The sequence below is a fragment of the Mauremys reevesii genome, linkage group 10, assembly GCF_016161935.1.
Source record: "Mauremys reevesii isolate NIE-2019 linkage group 10, ASM1616193v1, whole genome shotgun sequence".
Taxonomy (NCBI): Eukaryota; Metazoa; Chordata; order Testudines; family Geoemydidae; genus Mauremys; species Mauremys reevesii.
This window is the reverse complement of record NC_052632.1, coordinates 85,056,961-85,077,906: the sequence shown is the minus strand read 5'-3', so window position 1 is coordinate 85,077,906 and position 20,946 is coordinate 85,056,961. Positions and strand designations below refer to the sequence as shown.

General features: G+C 38.5%; 2 protein-coding genes and 1 long non-coding RNA gene across 5 annotated transcripts in view; 1 reads left to right on the top strand and 2 right to left on the bottom strand.

The window, feature by feature from the left end:
* Positions 1-1,020, bottom strand: part of GNPTG (N-acetylglucosamine-1-phosphate transferase subunit gamma) — a 60,956-nt gene extending 59,936 nt beyond the window's left edge. The window contains exon 1 of the mRNA XM_039492431.1: positions 911-1,020. Coding sequence (XP_039348365.1) covers positions 911-913 — 3 coding nt within the window. The 5' untranslated portion in view covers positions 914-1,020. The remainder of the gene's footprint in view (positions 1-910) is intronic.
* Positions 1,010-2,676, top strand: LOC120373690. The gene is made up of 3 exons (XR_005585653.1): positions 1,010-1,132; positions 1,768-1,835; positions 2,545-2,676. It is a non-coding gene; the product is annotated as an uncharacterized LOC120373690 (long non-coding RNA).
* Positions 2,677-3,644: 968 nt separating this feature from the next.
* The window catches only part of UBE2I (ubiquitin conjugating enzyme E2 I), a 31,574-nt gene continuing 14,272 nt past the window's right edge, over positions 3,645-20,946 (bottom strand). The window contains exons 4-8 of one of the 3 annotated variants that reach the window (XM_039492438.1): positions 16,839-16,911; positions 13,417-13,526; positions 13,165-13,244; positions 10,445-10,484; positions 3,717-4,301 (exon numbers count right to left, since the gene is read on the bottom strand). In XM_039492438.1, the coding sequence (XP_039348372.1) occupies positions 10,454-10,484; positions 13,165-13,244; positions 13,417-13,526; positions 16,839-16,911 (294 nt within the window). In that variant the 3' untranslated portion in view covers positions 3,717-4,301; positions 10,445-10,453. Of the gene's footprint in view, positions 4,302-10,444; positions 10,485-13,164; positions 13,245-13,416; positions 13,527-16,838; positions 16,912-20,946 lie in introns of all 3 variants that reach the window. The other 2 variants (XM_039492436.1, XM_039492437.1) reach the window with 2 other exon arrangements.

The following is a 20,946-nucleotide window of genomic DNA, read 5'->3' as shown; positions in this document are numbered from 1 at the left end:
GCAGCATTTCACTTGAAAGGAGTACAGAATTTTAAGCTGGGACCCAGAAGAGTGCTACAGGGTGCTGTTCTGATGGAGATTACAGCTTTCAGAGAACAGTTAAAATTTAGGTCTTCATGACTTATAGTTAAAGAGCCAAAGTGGTGGAATAAACCCTCTGTCATAGTTAAATTCCAGCTTGCTGAATTGCAATTCATCCTACATACTATTATTTTCAGTTTCAATTGAATGACACTTAATTTTTCTTTCTAAATTGCTGCATAGTGAGTGTTAGATAGTTGTTGCCTAAGTTCAGGCATAGCTGAAACAATATCTGTATGTAAGTGTTTTGCTGTTCTATCGTACACATATACTTGATAAACTAAAATTCTGGGTTTATACCTACATAATAGAACTCCATTCAGTTTTATGAAAGGATTGCTGTCATCTCACAAGAAAGGTTCATTTATTACAGTTGGAGACAAATTATACAGGTAAGGGATATTGAAATCCTTATACAGAGCTAAAAGCAAGCATTATTAATTTGAACTAAGATAAGCAGTCAGACTAGTTCTTCATCTAGAACTTCTGTTTCATGTCCGACAGCCAGTAGTTTTATTTTAAAAATGACAGCAAGGCAAACCTATCATTTTGATCCAATAACTTGTACAGGTAGAAAAGAGAATATATGTAACTTGCTCCTGTAGAAAGCTCTTACTACAATTCACTATTCTTCTGTGCAGTAGTTACAGGAAACTTAATTTGTGGAGACATACAAATACCACGTTTGCAAGCATTAGAAATAACTAGAGTTGCATTTAACAGGCCCTTGCATGGCACATAATAAAGCTATACAAAGACCATTTCTGCTAAAATACTTAATATTTTAAGATTTATCTACCATCATGACAGTTGGGATATATTTACTTACCATAAAACTGTCTATTTAATATCTGTGAAATTTCAGATTTGCTGAACTTGTCAGGATTCTTTTTGCACCAACTGCTTGTAATGGCTGAGGCAGAAAGTATGAAAATTGACTCTCCCCCAATCGGAAGGGAGTCTTAATGCATCTCCTGGGAAACATGGCTGTATATCACTCCTTTTCACCATATATCTACCCAACAGAGGACAAGAAAGATGCAAGAGTAAGGTACTGCATGTACAGGAGAAAATTCAACAGTATGTTATAGAACACCATTAGTCAATGGCATCCCCTCAGTCACCTATTTTCCCCAATAATTCCTTTCTACAGACTTCTCATAGAAAGAACGGTTTTTCATTTAAATTTAAACACTATATCAAATTCTGTGATCTTGTATGTATTATCTTGAATGTATTACAAGAGTCACATATTTATTAAGGTCAAATATCAAGGTACAATAATTCTACCATTGGCCTTAAACTGCTACCAGTGCACACAAAAATTAGCATATTGACATCTAAAAGATGCATCCATTTTCATATGGATGTTTATGAACACTACTCAACAAAATGCTAGATTTAGAGTAGTAATTGCAAAAAAGGCTTTCTGGGGAGCATCCTATAGGTATAAAATCCAGCTGAATTGTGTATCTGATTTCCTTTGTATTATAAACCCCTAACCCCCCCAGTTGAGGAACATGCTAACTATAGAATCATCCTGCTAAACAAGGCATTCTTGCCTCAGACATGATCACATAGTTTCTCATAAATTCAATAAGATTTCAAGTATCACTTAATTCAACCAACATTTAAAAGAGGAAAATATTTAACTTTGAATAACATACATTTATTTTATTTCCTTAGTAAAGCAGCATGTGATGCGGAGGTTATTGTACACCTGGAGCATAAGTTTTTGGAAACACAAGAAACAGGTTAGTCACAGCTTTTTTTTTTTTTTTAATTAATTATTTATTAATTAAACTCCCAGGCTGTGTTTACATTTAACAGTTACCAGGAAAGGAAAAGAATGTAGGTATTCCATTTTATATCCTAGGGAAAGGAACACTGTCAGGAAAACTCCTTATCTGTCTTATTAGTGACAACATTTAACCAACAGATTATTAAGTGAACTAGTGGTTTATTTTTTGCATTTCTTTCAGCAAGGACAGTGAAATTAGACTTTTTTTTGCTTTATGCTTCTCATGCAGCAGCAGAATGCTGTTTTATGAGTTTCCAGAACTGAAAGAAGCAATAAAAACAAGCAAGGTTCCCTCCGCCATGTTTTGCCATGAAAACATTTCCATTCATTTTAGATTTTGTAGAGTAAAAAAAAAACCTCTGAAGGTCCTGCAGTAAAATTAGAGAAGATATGAATAATGATCTGATATATCATCATGTCATCCCCTAGCAGGGATTTTCCTCTAAATCAGCTCCCCCTCCCTTTTTGTGGTAAACTATCACTGGGTGAAATCCTGACCCCATTAAAGTTAATAGTTTTGCCATTGACTTCAGTGAGTCAGGATTTCACACTGGTTTTGAAAACTAGATGAGGGAATTCATTTTGTTGGAGGGAGTTTCTTTCTATCTGGAGGGAAGTTTCTTTCTAACTTGACATTTTCTCTTTTGTCCATTGGTTCAAAGGCTGCTTTCTCAATTAGCTATCTTTAAAAAATATGGAAAGATTTGAGGAAAGCATAGTAGCAGTGTGTCGGATCAAATGAGAGAAAGTGACGCAGTTAGTCTCACAGATTCGAGGGAACATTTCCACACTTGGACGGCAACCACCATAATCAGATACAGCACTCAGCCTTACTTACTATACTTCTGTAAAAATGTAATAAAAATGGAATCACAGGACAATTGATTATTGCTACAACAGACAAGTTAGATTTCAAAGCAAGTCTATCTATAGCACTAATTTTATATCACAGACAGGTTGAAGCTTTCAGCATTTCATCACCAGTGATATGGTCTTTTTTTTTAATCTAGAGAAATGCTATTACATTTCAGAGTTGGGGGGGGGAGGGAAAGGGGGAGAAGGGTCTTGCATATCTGAATTCCTCCATTGATATGGGTTAACTGTGGCCTTTTGCATTTTACAGACAAGAACTTTGCCCTTTCCCTGAACATTACATACACTGGCTTTCATAAGGCACTAATTTTTTTTTAAAGCAAAATAATTTTAAATATTTAACTCCTATTTAGATAACATTTCTTTTGTTTACAGTTCACCCTTCTTTGGTGTGTGGATGTCAGGCATCCTAGTATATGCCTAGGGTTCAAAAAGTTTTGATTTGTGAATCAGTCACTCTAAACTGGTTACCCTAAAATATCAGATCCCAAAAGATGAGGATAATCAATTATGCTTCTTGGCACTCGCCTATTGATAAATTTGTAGTCTAGTCACAATATTGTCCACTCAGCACCACTATAATCAGCAGCTTTGGTAATGGCCAATGTGCTAGTCAGAGTTGACTTTCCTTAAAAAAATCTGAGAAATTGATTTAGATTAACCAAGTCTGAGTGACTGTCATTCAGGAGTAAAGAGTTAGAGAAGGGTCACTTCTACAATAGGGGGTGCCGGGGGGGGGGGGGGGGGGAGGATAAAAATTAAAAGGCGTACAATATTAGAAGCCTTTATTTAAAAAAAAGGGTCATTGAATTTTGCTTTCTGAGACTATATTTTACTGGAAGGCTTTTCTCCTTTTAATCATTTCAATGAAGATAATGAAACAAAAACCTTTATATAAACAGTTTATTTACTCTAAACAGCAACACAGACAAAACGCCATATAAACACAAAAGGAAGTGATGCAGAATCAAGATGCTGGCTGACTTTGGATCTCTGAGGCTCTTAAGCAATAACAACCTAGTTTCTGAAAGATAGAAAAACAAATTAAGGGGAGGGAAGGGGGTGGAGGGTATGATTTTTTCATACAGCCAGCTAGAGTCTAAATATAGTTCTAAACATTTTAAAGCATGCCTGCATCAGATAGCAAAGTAACTAGAGATACTAGTGAATTTATAGAAGTATAAAAGTTTATAATTTTACAGCAGTTGAAATACTGACATCAATATTAAAATAAAAGCAAGTTTTACATAACAATCAAAAATACAAAAGACTGAAGGAAGAGACCCTGTATGAAAAAACTGGGGGCAATTCAGCGAATTCAGAACTGTATACAAGTGGCGAATATGGAAAATGGCACACATACGACCCCCTCCCCTAAGTGAATATTAATTGTACATAGCAACATTAGATTTTGCAAAAATTTTGTAAACAAGTTCTTGCCAAACCAATCCCTTCCTTTTTAAGATGCTGTATGACAGGTGCTTATGATGGCGCAAACTTCTTGGCTTGTGCTCGAACCCTCTTTTCATATTCCACTCTGTTTTGGCTGGATATAAAAAAAATAAAGGTCATTAGACGTTTCAGATGTCAATTATGTCAAGCTGCACAATTAATACTATTTAAGTAGTTCTCATCCATATGAGACCCTCAAATTATTCCTTAAGGCAAGAGAGATTAGGCAGAGGTGAAGTATCTTACGTACTCATGACAGTAGGAAACCCCATGACTGAATTTCTGTTTACCCTTCAGTCAAATCTTGGCTATACCAACAGCTCACTGTCCAAACACTGCTCATTTAATTAACGAGAGGGTCATTTGCACTGCAGAACCCATTTTGTTTGGAAAGAAGTGACTAGTCAAAACAGGTTGGTAGCCTGGGTAAGACAGAGCTCACTAACATCTGTCCAGTAGGGTTTGCTGCAGGAAATAGGAAGAAGATTGTATCTTAGAAGTAAAAACATTTTGGGGAAGGAGACAAGATATTTACAAAGTTACTCTGTTAGATTCGCCACAGAATAGATGTCTGTGAAAATACCATGACATTTCTATTATTTCATTAAGTGCTCTTCATATACTAAAGTATTTAGACAGAAGGTGGGTGAGGTAGTATCATGTTACCTCACCCACCCGTGTCTCTAATATCCTGGGACCAACACGGTTACTACTACACTACACTGCATACTAAAGTAATGTAATTTCTTCTAAAGTTTCTCTTACACACATTATATCACCACAGAACACAATCTCACTGAAGATTTGGTAAATTACAGGGTTTCTCCTCAGGGTCTCACATCTCTTGCCTGACTTTTAGGGTGGGAAGAAAGGGAAGATGCTGGGCTTAGAAGGCTGTATATAGATGTGCAGTTTAACTTACTTTCCTATATCTAAAAGGAGGAAAAAGACAAGATAATTCTAGGACCTGGTACTGGTAGTTTACAACACGGCTACTACTGCAGAACATCAGGCCAGCAGTAAAAGAACACAGTACAGCAGAAATCTAAACAAAGCATTGGCAAGTGAAGGAAATTTATTCTTGAACATTTAACAGTTCATATAAAAAGGACACCTGTTTATGAAGCACCATGTCTTCCCATGCATTTTGGTACCAGATCAAGTTGCAACCGCACAACCTTTTGCTCTGCTGACAGTTTCTCTCACCACCAATTATGCATTAAGAGTAGCCTACAGACCCAGGAAATCAGTGTCTGGTGCACCAGACACATCACAAGTCTATTTATTTGGATGATTTTTGGGGGCTGGGCTCCAGTTTGTAAATATAGACTCTTAAGTGTATCTTAGCTATTCTTATAGATTCCTACTACATAAAATTCCTCCAGATGTAGAAGTTAGCTCACAAGTCTTTCACTTTGGAGTGATCTTGATTTTAAACCTAAATTAAGATAAAACTTTGTTTCGGCATGTGCATGAGATAGATCACACAATTCAGCATTATTGGCAGTCCCTGCTCTGGGGAGGGCTAGTGCTGAAATAGGCATAGGTGTGTAAGGTTGAAGCACCTTAGCTTAGCTGCAAGAGAAGCTGGCACACCACCAGCTGCAGGCCTGCTATAAACCAGTTCTGTGTAAGAATCCTTCCTTATGAACATGAAATTTGCCTACAATTAAAGATTGAGTCATTTTCCTAAGAACTAGAGCATACACAGATGGCTCTAACTCTTTAGTGTTTCCAATGTACTCATAACCTGATGCCTAGTTATGAGTGATCAGGCATAAAACACCAGCTAACAATGTGTTCTCTTGCTGCCTTATTCCAGAGACTCCAAACAAAGGAACTTAGTCTATTAACTAACTGTTTGGCTTTCCTTCTGTGGTGGCACATTTGTAATTTGTCTTCAAGTTTATCCCTTTAAAACATTAAGTCCATAGGACTGGAAGGACATTTTGGATCATGTCCAGTCCTTTACTATCACAGGAAACCATGTCATATAATCCCATTCAGGCTGCATGTTAAATCCAGTTACGTTTCTTGACCTCACTACTCCTATTAGGGGGCTGTTATAGAATCTCACTCCTCTGATTATTAGAAACCTCCTAATTTCCAGACTAAATTTACTCATGGCCAGTTTATATCCATTTGTTCCTGTACCAACACTGTCCTTTTGCTTCAACAGCTCCTCTCTCTTCCTGGTGTTTACCCCCCTATGTATTTATAGAGATCAATCAAATCCCCTCTCAGCCTTCATTTTGCTAGGTTGAACAAGCCAACCTCTTTTACTCTACTATTATAAGACAGACTCTCCATTTCCCTGACCATCAGCCCTTTTCAGCACCTGTTCTGGTTTGAATTAATCTTTCTTGAACACAGGTGATCAGAATTGTACAGAGTATTCCAGATGAGGTTTTGCTAATACCTTGTACAATGGCATTAATACTTCCCTATAAGTTCCTAGGGTGTCTTTCACGTCACACTGGTGGCTCACTGTCATCCTGTGATCAACTAATACATCCAAAGTCTCCTTTTATTGTTTACATTATGCCTCTTCTCCTACAATGCAGCCTAGTGAGCACTTTGTCAGTAGAAGTATTTTAACATGGAATTGAGAGTCCCTCTTCCAACCAGACACAGATAGAAATTCTGTTACAGCTAGTCAGAAGTAACTGTGTGTTTTAGTCCTGCTCGAGTTCAGCATTTTTTGTGTGAGAGAGAGCGAGCGCGCAATATAGGTAATGAGGGTGTTCAAGCAGATGATCTTAAAAATCATCTCCCAACTTTTTAGATTTTCATTTAAAAACCACAAAAACATCTCTTACCCCCTCCATTCCTCCCAGTAACTTATCCTTAAACATAATCTGTTCCTGCTCCATGCTAAAAAAAGCCACATTGACACTATCTTTAAATTCTCTGAATGCACTGTTTACAACCATTACCTCCAATTCCTCTCTGCCTGCTGGATCCTGGATCCATTCCAACCCTGCTTCTGTGGTCTCCACTATATTCATGCTGTCCTCGAAGTATCTAATGAGGTTTTCTTAACTAAATCCCAGGGCCAATACTCCATCCTCATCCTTACTTGGTCACTATAGTACCACTCCCATCCTCCCAATCACTCAGGTTCATAATCTGAATGTCATTTTTTGGCTCTGCCCTCTCTATGGGCCTTCATAGCCAGACTGTTTCCAAAATATGGCACTTTTTCCTTCATATAGTCTCCAAAACCTGGTCTTTTCTTTCCAGACTGCCATAGCTCTCATTTACACTTCTTATCTCTTGTCTTTACTACTGAGACTTTGATACCATAAAGCCCATTCAAGACTCTGCTGCCAAAATAATTTTCCTTTAAGGTCCCATCTCTCCCCCACTGCCCCTTTTGAGTCCTTCTTAGAACTCAACTTTTCACCAATTCATAGAATCGAAGGCCAGAAGGAACCATTGTGATCATCTAGACTGACCTCCTGTATACTACAGGCCATAGAACTTTCCCAAATCTTTTAGAAAAAAAACGTCCAATCTTGATTTAAAAATGGTCACTGATGGAGAATCCACCAAGACACTTGATAAATTGTTCCAGTGGTTAATTACTCTCATTGTTAAAAATATACAACTTATTCCCAGTCTGAATTTGTCTAGCTTCAATTCCATCTATTAGATCATGTTGCATTATTCTCTGCTAGATTGAAGAGATTGTTATTAAATACTTGTTGAACCTTGTAGGTATAGACTAATCAAGTCACCCCTTAACCTCCTCTGTTAAGCTAAATAGATTGAACTCCTTGTGTCTACCCATAAGGCATGTTATCTAATCCTTTAATCATTTTTGTGGCTCTTCTCTGAACCCTCTCCAATTTATCAACATCCTTCCTGAATTGTGGGACCTCAGAACCGGACACTGTACTCCAGCAGTTGCACCAGTGCCAAATACAGAGGTAAGATAATCTCTCTGTTCCTACTTGAGATTGCTTTGTTTATGCATCCCATGAGAGTATTAAGCTCTTTTGGCCACATTGAGAGCTCATGTGTAGCTGTAAAAGCAGCAAAGAATCCCATGGCACCTTATAGACTAACAGACGTTTTGGAGCATGAGCTTTCGTGGGTGAATACCCACTTTGTCGGATGTATCTGATGTAGCTGATGAACTACCATGACCCTGAAATCTTTTTCAGAGTCACTGCTTCTCAGGATAGAGTACCCATTCTAGAAGTATGGCCTACATTCTTTGTTCCCTGATACATATGATTATATTTATCCATATTAGAACATATATTGTTTGTTTATGCCCAATCTACCAAACAATCCAGATTGCTCTGAATCAGTGACCCGTCCTCTTAGTTATCTACCATTCCCGCAATTATTGTGTCATCAGTGATGATTTTATATTTTCTCCCAGGTCACTGATAAAGATGTTAACTAGTGCCAGACCTAGAACTGATCTCTCTGGGACCCCACTGTAAACACACCCCACTCAATGATGATTCCCCATTTACAGTTACATTTTGGGACCTAAGAGTTAGACAATTTTTAATCCATTTAATGTGAGCCATGTTAACTTTATACTGTTCTAATTTTTTAATCAAGATGTTGTGCAGTACCAACGCCTTACAGAAGTTTAAGTATATTATGACATCACTACCACCTTTACCAACCAAACTGGTAATCTCATAAAAATATGTATATCAAGTTAGTTTTAGCTGTTACCTCTCAAAAGAGATTTTGGAGTCATTGTGAATAGTTCTTTGAAAACATCCACCACTCAATGTGCAGTGGCAGTCAAAAAAGCTAACAGAATGTTGGGAATCAGTAAGAAAGGGTGAGATAAGACAGAAAATATCATTGCCTCTATATAAAATCCATGGTACACCCACATCTTGAATACTGCATGCAGATGTGGTCACCCCATCTCAAAAGAGATATTGCAATTGGAAAAGGTTCTGAAAAGGGTAACAAAAATGATTAGGGGTGTGGAACAGCTTCTGAATGAGACAAGATTAATGAGACTGGGACTTTTCATCTTGGAAAAGACGACTGGGGATGAGGGGTGGAGAGATACGACAGAGGTCTATAAAATCATGACTGATGCGGAGAAAGTAAATAAGGCCTTGGCTACACTTGAGAGTTACAGTGCTGGTGGTGGCTTTACAGCGCTGTAGCTCACTCCTCGTCCACATTGGCAAGGCACATACAGCGCTGTATCTCCCTGGCTACAGCGCTGCATGTACTCCACCTCGAAGAGAGGAATAAAGAGAACAGCGCTGGGGTGCCAGTGTAAACAGTGATTAATCTTACTACGCAGTAACTGACCTCCAGAACCTTCCCATAATGCTTTTAAGTAAAGATTACACTCTTTGTTTTGTTGTGATGCCTGTGTTTGTTTTGTTGTGAACTCGGGGCTCCCGGAGCTGCTTATCTAAAAAAACCAAACACAGCTACTGTTTGCTGTGAATGAGGCAGGCAGGGGGATCCCTTTAGAATGTCCACAGCTCGTGTTTGCTTGAAGAGAGAAGCAGCACGGCGGGTGGGGGTGGGGGGGTGTCAGTTTCAGAGCAGCTGCTTATCTGGTCTGTGAGGAAAAAGACAGACCGTTATTTGCATTTAGTAAATGAGAGAGGGGTGGAGGAAGGGGTTGGAACTTGCAAGGCAGGGAGCTGACACAGTGTCAGCTCCAAAAATCCTCTCCCCCCCCTCTCTCCCCCCCCACGCTCCCTGTCACACTCCACCCCACCCACCTCTTTTGAAAAGCACGTTGCAGCCATCTGAACGCTGGGATAGCTGCCCATAATGCACCACTCCCAACACCGCTGCAAATGTGGCCACAACAGTGCGCTGGTAGCTGTCAGTGTGGCCACACTGCAGCGCTTTCCCTACACAGCTGTATGAAGACAGCTTTAACTCCCAGCACTGTACAGCTGCAAGTGTAGCCATACTCTAAGGAAGTGTTATTTACTCCTTCTCATAACACAAGAATTAGGGGTCACCAAATGAAATTAATAGGCAGCAGGTTTAAAACAAATACAAGGAAGTATTTCTTCACACAACACAGTCAACCTGTGGAACTCGTTGCCAGAAGATGTTGTGAAGGCCAAGACTATAACAAGGTTAAAAAAAGAACTAGATAAATTCATGGAGGATAGGTCCATCAATGGCTATTAGCCAGGATGAGAAAGGATGATGTCCCTAGCCTCTTTTGCCAGAAGCTGCGAATGGGCGATGGTAGATGGATCACTTGATGATTACCTGTTCTGTTCATTCCCTATGGGGCACCTGGCATTGGCCACTGTTGGAAGACAGGATACTGGGTTAGATGGACCTTTGGTCTGACCCAGTATAGCCGTTCTTACATTGATCTATTTGCCATAAATTCAGGCTTATTTGCATTAATTACATTGCCCTCCTTTAGTTCTTTATTAAAGAAGTCCCTGTATCAGCTGCTCCATCATCATGCCCAGAATTGATGTCAGCCTGACAGCTCTAGAGTTTCCCAAGTCACCCCTTTTTAAAAATAGGCACATTAATTTTCTTCAATTTTTCTTGAACTTCCCCAAGACTTATTGAAAATGAACATTAACAGTCCAGCAAACACCTCAGCCTTTTAAAACTATCTGATGCAAGTTATCTGAACCTGCTGATTTAAAAATGTCAAACTTTCTTCTGCTTATAACATCCCACAGAGATACTAGTGGAAAGGAAAGAGTTATCACCTTATGATGAGACTGCATCATGTTTTCCCACACCCCAAGTACAGAACAGAAATATTTACTGAACACTTGTCTTTTCTGCATTATTATGGTTAATTCTTCCATTTCCATCTAGTAATGGACCAATACCATTTTGCCAGTATTCTTTTTATTCCCAATATGGTATGTTTAAAAACCACTTATTGTCCCTAACACTGCTGGCCAAAGATTTCTCCTTGGGTCTATTCACTTTCCCTATAAATGTTCTGCAATTCCCGCTTCTGATTTACAGTCACTTATCAACTTCCCCTTTATTCCATTTGGTATATATGATTTTTTTCAACTGCCTTCAATTCCCCTCTAAACCAGGTTGGTTTTTTTAAATCAGCACAGTCTTTTTCCTCGATTGTGGCTTTTTGGGCATCTAGGAAGGGATTCTTAAATGATACCCAATTATCATTCACTTTTTTTGATTAAATTCTTCCTCCCAGCTGCTTCAGTTCATAATTGCTTTCAGCTTTGTAAAATTGGCCCTATTAAATCACTAAGTAGATATATTACTGGTCTGGACTTTATTCTGCTTGCATATTATAAATGTGATCAAGCCACGAGCACTTGTACCAAACCTACCATTAACTTTTAGTTCTGTGTTCAGTTCTTTATCTGTTAGGACAAGGTCTAACATACAACTCCTCTACATTGGCTGCAACACTTTTTGAGTTAGGAAACTCAACTATAATGTTTAGAAATTCCAAGGATGTTTTTGTACTGGCAGCATGAGACCTCCAGCATGTCTCTCTCAAACTCTCTCAGCATGTCCTCCATGATCTCTCAGTTTTCCCCCCCTACACATTATAGATAGTTACGTAAGGAGGCAGTTATTCTGTTCCCTAGTGTGATTTAGTGGTCTGTAGCAGGCATCAGCTGGTACCTCATGTTGTGCTTTTTCTGTTAGGACACTGATCCATAAGCATTCAAGAGGACTCTCAAAAAAACGTTAGTGACTTACAGATTATGCCAATTCTTGGCATACAGTGCACTCCCCTTCCCCTTTTGCCTATTCAATCCTTCCTAAATAAATGGTATAACCTAACATAATTGTGTGAATCGTCCCACCAGATTTCTGCAATACCACTCGTCAAATTTACGTTAAAAAATGAGCAATTCCAGTTCCTCTTGTTTGTTACCCAGGCTCTTAGCATTAGTGTATAGACAATTAAAGAATTTCTTTCCCTCATGTCCTTTGGTTCCTTGATTTATTTTGTTCTCAACATCTCAATTTTCTGCCACCTAAGTGCTCATGTCTTCTCTCTTTCCACCGTCTCCTTTTGCTATTAGTTTAAACCCCCCTGACTATTCTTGCTAGCCTTTCCCCAAGGAGATTAGTCCCTCTTCTACTGAGGTGGAGGCCATCCAAGCTATACAGCCTCCTCTTCCCATAGAAGGTGGAACAATGTTCTGCAAAGATAGCCCTCCATTCTGCAGCACTTACTTAGCCAGCAATTCAATTTCAGAATCTTCTGCCCTCTGTCTTTCTTTGCTTATGGGACAGGAAGGATCTCAGAGAAGATTGCTTGGACAATCAGAAATGTTTTCTTACCTTTAAGATTTTACAGCTTAGCCCTACACTACTTAGACTGATAATCTCATTGAATCCAATGCCATTTCATTCTGCCAAAGTTCCCAGCCTTCACCACCCATAAACCCACTTCTCACTAAGATCTCTATACTCCTTCCTATGCTGCCCCATATACACTGCACAAACTCCCCCAAAAGAGCTTTAAACCCACTACTTTGAGACCAAAATGGCTATAGAATCTCCCAGCTCATTACAGTTAGGAATGTAATGAGGAATGATTGTGCATGTAGCTATTGTACAGGACTTGTTATCTCATCCTTCCTCTCCCTTGCCTCTACACATTAATTTCACCCAACTGTTATGTCTTGTTAACCTAGGATTGTAAACTCTTTAGGGGCAAGGACTCTTTACATATCCATACAGCACAATGGGACTGATTCCTCATTAGGGCCTCTATATGCTACTGTATTACCATGCCTTGCTATCACTGGACCTTCAACTTTAGCTTTGAAGTTAGTTAGTTGTTTTATTGAGGTTACAGCATAAAACTAAACATCTCTACATAAAGCAGACCCAGAAATTATTTTCTAGAAGCTGCTTTACCTGTCTCACCATCAGTCACACAAACCGAGACCCAGAGTTTACAAACTGCTATAAACTGGTCAATGTGTTTAACTAACACAAACAAACAAACAACTAACCAGTAAATTGTGTAAGCCTCTGCTTGAGCTGGGTCTTGAATATTTGGTTCATTTAGAAGTTCTTGTATTCCTAACAAGATCTGTATAAGAAAATGTGGAAAAAAATAATTTATGTAAATATTACTATGAAACATATACAATTCAGAACTTCCATAAATAAAATGTAGAAATGTACACAAGACATTCCAGAATCACACAAAAGATCAGCTAAGAAAGCAAAGGTGTACAGTTTTAACAGAAGAATGTTATGACCTGTTTAATTGTGATTGCTGGCCTCCAATCCTTATCCTCCTCTAAGATGGAGAGGCACACTGTGCCTGAAGGATACACATTTGGGTGGAATAATGGTGGTTCAAATTTACCTAAGGAAGAAAAGAGTTCTTTATGTGCAAATCTAAGATTTTGGACCAAGTTTCATTAAACCAGAACATTTAAAAAGACGACTTTTAGTAAAGCTGGCCATTTCTCCTACACCACAAGGCAACCTATCTCCCATTGTCACAATCCCATTCAGAAAATCCATTACGTTTTCCTGCAGTGCAGTTACCTTTAGTTCTCCCTCTTTCCTTGGGTCTACTTGTATCTCCACATCAGATCTCAGTCACATTACTGATTAACATGACCAGTCCAGGCCAAAATATGTTCTGAATGAACAACATTACCTATTATCCATGCTAAGATAGGAGGATTTCATTAATGCTAAATGGCACTAAGTGCAGTGAAAATGTACAGGGGATCATTTATTACTTAAAAGAACTCTGTACAAAGCAGCTCACCCAAACCTTTACTGCTTCCTCCCAAAGCTCAGATCCCACCATTATGAAATAGGGTGGACTGAAAGTGTATCCTGGATAATATTTAACACACAACTCTCTTTATATGTTTAAACTGCTGTATGAACAGTCAGTGGATAATGGGCACTGAAATGATGAGGAGCACAACAAACATCCTGCTTTGAAATACAGTTCCCAAAACAAGCACTGCCACATGCAACAGCTCTTAAACCAGAGGACAGTTTCTCTTGCTATGTCACCAAGTTCTATTTAGAGCAGTTTTGTGATGGTCTGGGCCCAAAATGCAATACTACTTACATCAACACTCCACACTCCTTCATAAAATAATGAAGCAGATCCACTCGGATGACCACATCTATACATTTTCACCACCTAGTCCCCCCCTTCATTGCAAGTGTTATAATAAAAATAATATAATATAATAATATATGGAGATATATCTATCTCATAGAACTGGAAGGGACCCTGAAAGGTCATTGAGTCCAGCCCCCTGCCTTCACTAGCAGGACCAATTACATTAAAGAGACATTTATAATACCTTTAAAAAGTCTCCTTACCAAGAGCTTGTCCATTTTAAGTTTCCATCATTTTTTTTCCTGTGTTTCACTTTATCTTTATGTATAAGACTAATAACTGCATTCAGAACACAACAGTGAATTTTAAATTATGCTTAAATTGCATTTAAATCAGGACATTTCTATTCCATTTAGGTTGTACAATCAATTTTGTCCCTAAAATTAAATTGTTTCTTTAATACCTCTGTTGCCTTTGTAAGGACTTAAATGCAAAGTGACAGATGACTGATTCTGTAGCAAGACAGTTTCAGAGATATTCCTCTGAATATAGGTAACCATTAGGAAAGGGATAGATAATAAGACAGAAAATATCATAATGCCGCTATACAGGTCCATAGTATGCCTACACTTGGAATACTGCATACACTTCTGATTGCCCATCTCAAAAAAGAGATTAGAATTGCAAAGAACAGAGAATGTCAACAAAAAGCAATTAGGGGTATGGAACAACTTCCATATGAGGAGAGATTAAAAAGACTAGGACTGTACATCTTAGGAAAGAGACGATTAAGGGGGGACAGGATAGATGTTTATAAAATTCACAAATGGTGTGGAAGAAGTGAATATGCAAATGTTATTTACCCTTTCACAACACAAAAAACAGGGGTCACCCAATGAAATTAATAGGCACCAGGTTTAAAATAAACATAAGGAAGTACTTCTTCATGCAACACCCAGTCAACCTGTGGAAGTTATTGCCAGGGGATGTTGTGAAGGCCAAACGCATAACTGGATTCCACAAAGAACTGGACAAGTTCATGGAGGATAGGTCCATCAATGGCTATTAGTCAAGAGGGTCAGAATGCAATCTCATGCTCTGGGATGTCCCTACACCTGACTGCTAGAAGCTGGGATTGGGCCACTTGATAATTGCCCTGTTCTGTTAATTCTTCCTGAAGTACCTGGTACCAGCCACTGTCGGAAGACAGGATGTTGGGCTAGATGGACCACTGGTCTGACCCAGTATGGCCATTCTTATGTTCTAATTGGAAAAACTTAAATCTTGACATTAATGTGAGATGAGCATCATCTGAGGCAGGAATGTGTTAAGACGTCAAAAAGCAGCAACCTTGTTTTTAAAAAGCCATATGTGGTAATTTAAATAATAGATTTGAAAAATAATTTGTTCAAGAAATCCAGTGATTAGCTAGGGCAACAGAACTCCATAGACAGAAAATCCATGAATTTTAAAGACAGTTTTCCTACAAATTTCCCTAATGGATACTGGAACATTAAAATCAGTAGTAGCTATATAGCTATCATAAAGCAGAATGCATTGGCTCAGCAGCCAAATACCACTATTACGAACACCAAAGATAATCATAAATACAAATGGTTTCTACAGTTTGCAGTAGGATAAAAAAATTTCAAAGAAATAATTTTTATTTATGTAATACTATAATGTGTCCTGTATGCATATCACATGCAAAAAAGCCAAATTAATATTAATGTAATGTTATGATTATGTTAAAGTGAAAAGACTCCAAAAATTATTACTACAACAACGCTGAACCTCCTGCGTATCTTATAGTACGCTGGAATATTTAAGGAAAATACGAGGTGGACACAACTTAGCTAAGTTAAAAACCTGATAGAACAATCCTAACTTTTGAAAATATGATTTCCCATCTTTAATATTTAATTAAAACTAGATTTTTAAAAAACCGAATGAAGAAAAATCTGGAGCTAGGTAGCCTCAGAGCTCTTGTTGTATGTCTATTCAGCTTATGGAGGTCTTTCGAAACAAGTATGCACTTCACTCACTGCACACACATTCACACAGCTTCCACTTAGGTGCTATCCTCTTAACTTAAGGTACTTTTCTATCAAGAATGCACAATACACAATTTTTAATATAAAACTAAGCAGATGTAACAGTTGTCAGTGACAACTATGCCAAGTTTCAAAATTAAGACATTTTTACTGGAACCATATTAGAAAAAAAGTGATAATTAAAAAACCCAATCCCTTTCCCCCTAAAAAAAAACAAACCAAAAACCCCCAAACAAAACAAAAAAACCCTACAGATTTTTTCTAATCTCCCTGAATTTCAGTAGCTGAACAGCTTTCTTAAACTTTCCAAAGAGGCAAGCCAGGAAAATTTTTTTTAAAGATGTATATGTAAACACACATGAAAATAAGGATTATAGCCATTTTAGTTTTAATTATAATAAGCATTAAGCATCCAGGATAATTAATGAAGTGTTATAAAAGCTCCACCCTACCAGGTAGTTTTTCATATGGTGATATGCACTCATATTCAACGCCATTCTGCTAGAAACTAGTATTCTGTCACTTTACTTACATTTTGGGGGTGAGGAGGGATAGTCATCCTTGAAAAGCATCCGTAGTTTAAATAAGCCTCCTTCCCATGGTGTCTGTCAGAAAATTTCAGCAAAGTTAGTTAGATTATGGTAACACCCAAAGTATGCCAAGCACTTTCAAAATAGATGGGGAGTTTATAGTCTACAGAGAAAGAAATTAAAGGTGCATGCCAGGGAAAAAAAACATTCAAGCACAAGTAGGGCTGTTACATGGCTATCTGCTATATTATATACATTTATTTTAATATTTTGTATAGGATACTTGCCCCTCTGCTACCTATTGTTAGGGTTTTTTTTTTTTTAACTTTTTAATTTCCTTCTTTAAAATGTATTTTGTGTTTTAAGGCACTAAGTTAATTTCAATTAAATGTTTCCCAGACTTTGTTTTAAGCTACTCTTCTTTAGAAGTCTCCCATTTCTCCCTCGGTGTTGTTACTGTGCTATTATTAACATCCCAATCCTAACTAACACTATTATCTATCACTGATAATTCTTCAGTTTCTAACTAAGAATACCCCACCCAGCCATGATTTTAATGACAGTAGGAATGTTGCAAGCCAACCTTCACTGCATGCCCTCCCCTGAGGGGAAACAACAAACAATGAAGCTGCTCTCATGCCCAAGACCAGCATAGGCACACATCTGAGCAAACAGGTCTCTAAATACAGACAAGGAAAGTTCCATGAAGGTTGGTGCCGATTATATCAGTCACTGATGGAACAGTGAAGGTATCTTTACAGGCTGTCGCCTCATGGAGTGTCTCTCTAGGGTGTTGGAGTCTTTACAGGCCATCCCCCTATGAAGAAGTTGGTTGAGCTACCTGAGTCACATTGCAGTGGTAATAGAAAACCGGTGGCCCAGTACCCTATCTGCTGTCACTGCACCTGGGTCTGTGTGGCCTCTTGTCATTTAGGTAGGAAGTTACTTAAGTATACCCCTTAAGGAGGATGAATTAGATACAGATTACAGTCATACCACTTCTTTAGTAATCTCCCACTGTGAAACTTAGTGAGGAGTACTCAGCTGCCGCAAAGAGTGGTGTCACTGCTTCAGTAGGGGTTGTCTCCCCGTCATGCCAGTACTGTACCAATGCCACTGTGTTGCATTAGGGAGCAGCATGTAAGATGCAAGACAGTGGCCCTAAATACTTGGGTCACTTACAATCCCCCAGTAGCTTTGGGACCAATAAGGGAACTGCATCATCCTGGGTGAGTTGTAGTTTGGGTACATGTACACTACCTACTCCCTACAGATTCAGGTAAGGTCAGAAACTAAAGAATACCCATCTCATTGTGCAGAGTTCTGGCATTTGCTGAACAGCTGCGCTATTCAATCATTATTTAGGTTTTTATAAAGATCACCCACCATGATATCCTAGCATTGAAGTGAGAGATTTCTGTACCTATAAGAAATCCCAAAGTTTGTTTGTGGTTGGCTGATATGTACATTACCGTAAAGAAATGTAGCCAATACAGAACTCTAATCATTTGTCAGAAAGACATCTTTCTTGTTACTCGCAGTAATTTATTTAATGAGTTAATATAGTGAGCTAAGATTGGGAATTTGTATTTTAAGAGTCAGCGAATTATATGTTTAAGAGTACAAGACAGTTTTTAGCATTACAGTAATATCTCATAGCTGCACCCGTGTACCTATTGGGTTCATGTGGATGAACAAAGCAAGTAGTGGTATACAGATACGGTCAAGAAGTTGAGAAGGCACTGACTGAAAAAAACCCTAAAACTTGCTCTGCCACATAAGCAGGATTTACGAACACTTCAGTTTGCCAATAAGTAAATTAAGGCATCTAGTATGAGCACATCTGAAGTTCACAGGGGACATATTTTATTATTTAAATGCAGACATGCCTCTGGCCACCAATAAGGTTCAAAACCGCATGATGCTATATGTCATACAAACACAAGGCAATCCAATCCCTGTGCTCAAGAGCTTGCACTCAAAAGACAAATATCTGACAGAGGGTGGAAGGAAACAGGGTACAAGAGCCCCTACTTTGTTTCCATTGTGAAATCTGATCTAAAAAGAAGGAAATTCTAGAACGAACAGTAAAAGCTAGGAAAGCATTCTGATATTACTCAATCTAGTGAGGGCATAACTATGCCTGAGAAGGTGCCTTGGGCTTGTCCACACTTGAAACGCTACAGCAGCACAAGCCGCTGTAGTGCTTCAGTGTAGACATTCACTACAGTGACAGGAAGGGTTCTCCTTATCAGCAGTTAATTCACCTCTCCAAGAGGCAGTACCTAGGTCAAGAGAAAAATTCCTCCATAAACCTAGCACTGTCTACACTGAGGGTTAGGTCACCTTAACTACGTTGCTCAGGAGGTGTAGATTCTTCCCACACACTTGAGCAACATAGTTGGGTCAACTTAACTTTTGAGTATAGACCAGGCCTTTATCTGCTGTTATAGGTGATTCTCTTATTTTGGATAATTGATTTATGTATTAAGTTGGCAAATCTCATTCACTGAGAGATTTTCCTTCTAGTTTGTATATTTTTATATAAGCACCAAGAACTAATTTGAGGTTTGCAAGTTTGGAAACCAAGGGAAACCAGATGTCAATTTGATTGCAAAGTAACGTTGAGCAAGTTGTCCAAATACTCAGGTTACTCAAAAGAGATATTTGTCATTAACAGCAGGGTGCTTCATGATTCCATACTAGATCTAAAGTTTAAATATATTTATTAATTACCTGAAAGAGGACAAGTAATGAGGTAGCAAAATTTGCAGGTGACAAATTTATTTTGGTTAGTTAGGATCAGAGAACTATGAAGAACTTCAGAGATACCTAAACAAGTAGGTGAATGGGCAACATAATGGCAAATGAAGTTCCATGTCAATAAATATGAAGTAATACACATTGGAGAGGAGAGACTAAATTACTCATACACCTTACAGGATTCTAAACTAACTATTAACTCAGGAAAGAGTCCTGTGCATCATTATAGATAATGAAGACCTCTGCACAATGTGCACCTACAGTTTAAAAAAAAGCAAAAGTGATACTAGGATGTGTAAGGAATGGGATGGAGAATAATACACACAGATATTATAATGCCTTTATTATGGTGGCATGTCAGCACTATAGTTAAGGTTGTTTCACAGCTTCTGTTTAAAGTTCAACCTAAATCCCTTAACATGCTAAGTTGCATTCCTCTGAAATTTGGTGTGCTTCCGGGGAGTTAGTGAGTCATTTGAGGTAGGTGCTGCAGTGATATAAGACCTGAAAAAAAACCAGACACCTTTTAAAAAGTGTCTGTGCGCTTTTGTTATGTCCAGAGCTAGAGATCAAACTATTGATATACTGCAGGTCAAAATGGTCTTAACCAGTGAAGTTTTACCCAAAGTTGTGCATGGCACTCAGTCCTTTAGGGAACTCAAACCAGGAAAAGTAGTTAAGCAAACTAAGGGCTTGTCTACACTGGCACTTTACAGTGCTGCAACTTTCTCACTCAGGGGTGTGAAAAAACATCCCTTTGAGCACTGCAAGTTTCAGCACTACAATGTGGTAGTGTAGACAGTGTTACAGCGCTGGGAGCTACTCCCCTCATGGAGGTGGGTGTTTTTTTTGTTTTCTTTTGTTTTTAAACCACACACAGCGCTGGGAGAGCTCTTTCCCAGCACCGGTGCTGTGACAACACATCCACATTAAAGTGCTACTGTGGCAGCGCTTTAATGTTGCTAGTGAAGACCTGCCCATACATGTTTATGTTGTGCATGAAGGTACAGAAAGGGGGGGAGGAAGGGGGAGCTTGAAGGTTTCCATTCCTACCATTTTATATGCTTTAAGTTTGACTCTTCTAGGTGCACTAAAATAGGAACAGTTACTCAGATTGCTCTGAAATTTGGTGTGCCTTATGGGGGTACAAGGTAGTGTTAGTGATCCAAGTTTGGGGTCATTTGACCAAGGGGTTTCTGAGTTAACCCTCCAAAAAAAATTTCCTTCTGTTGCTTTGTACTGTTAAACTGACAGCTATTAATCACTGGCTGAATTACTGACATTGATGGCTATGGATTCACCCTTTAATATAATTAAGGGTAAAACAAACATAAGCCCCCATCTGAG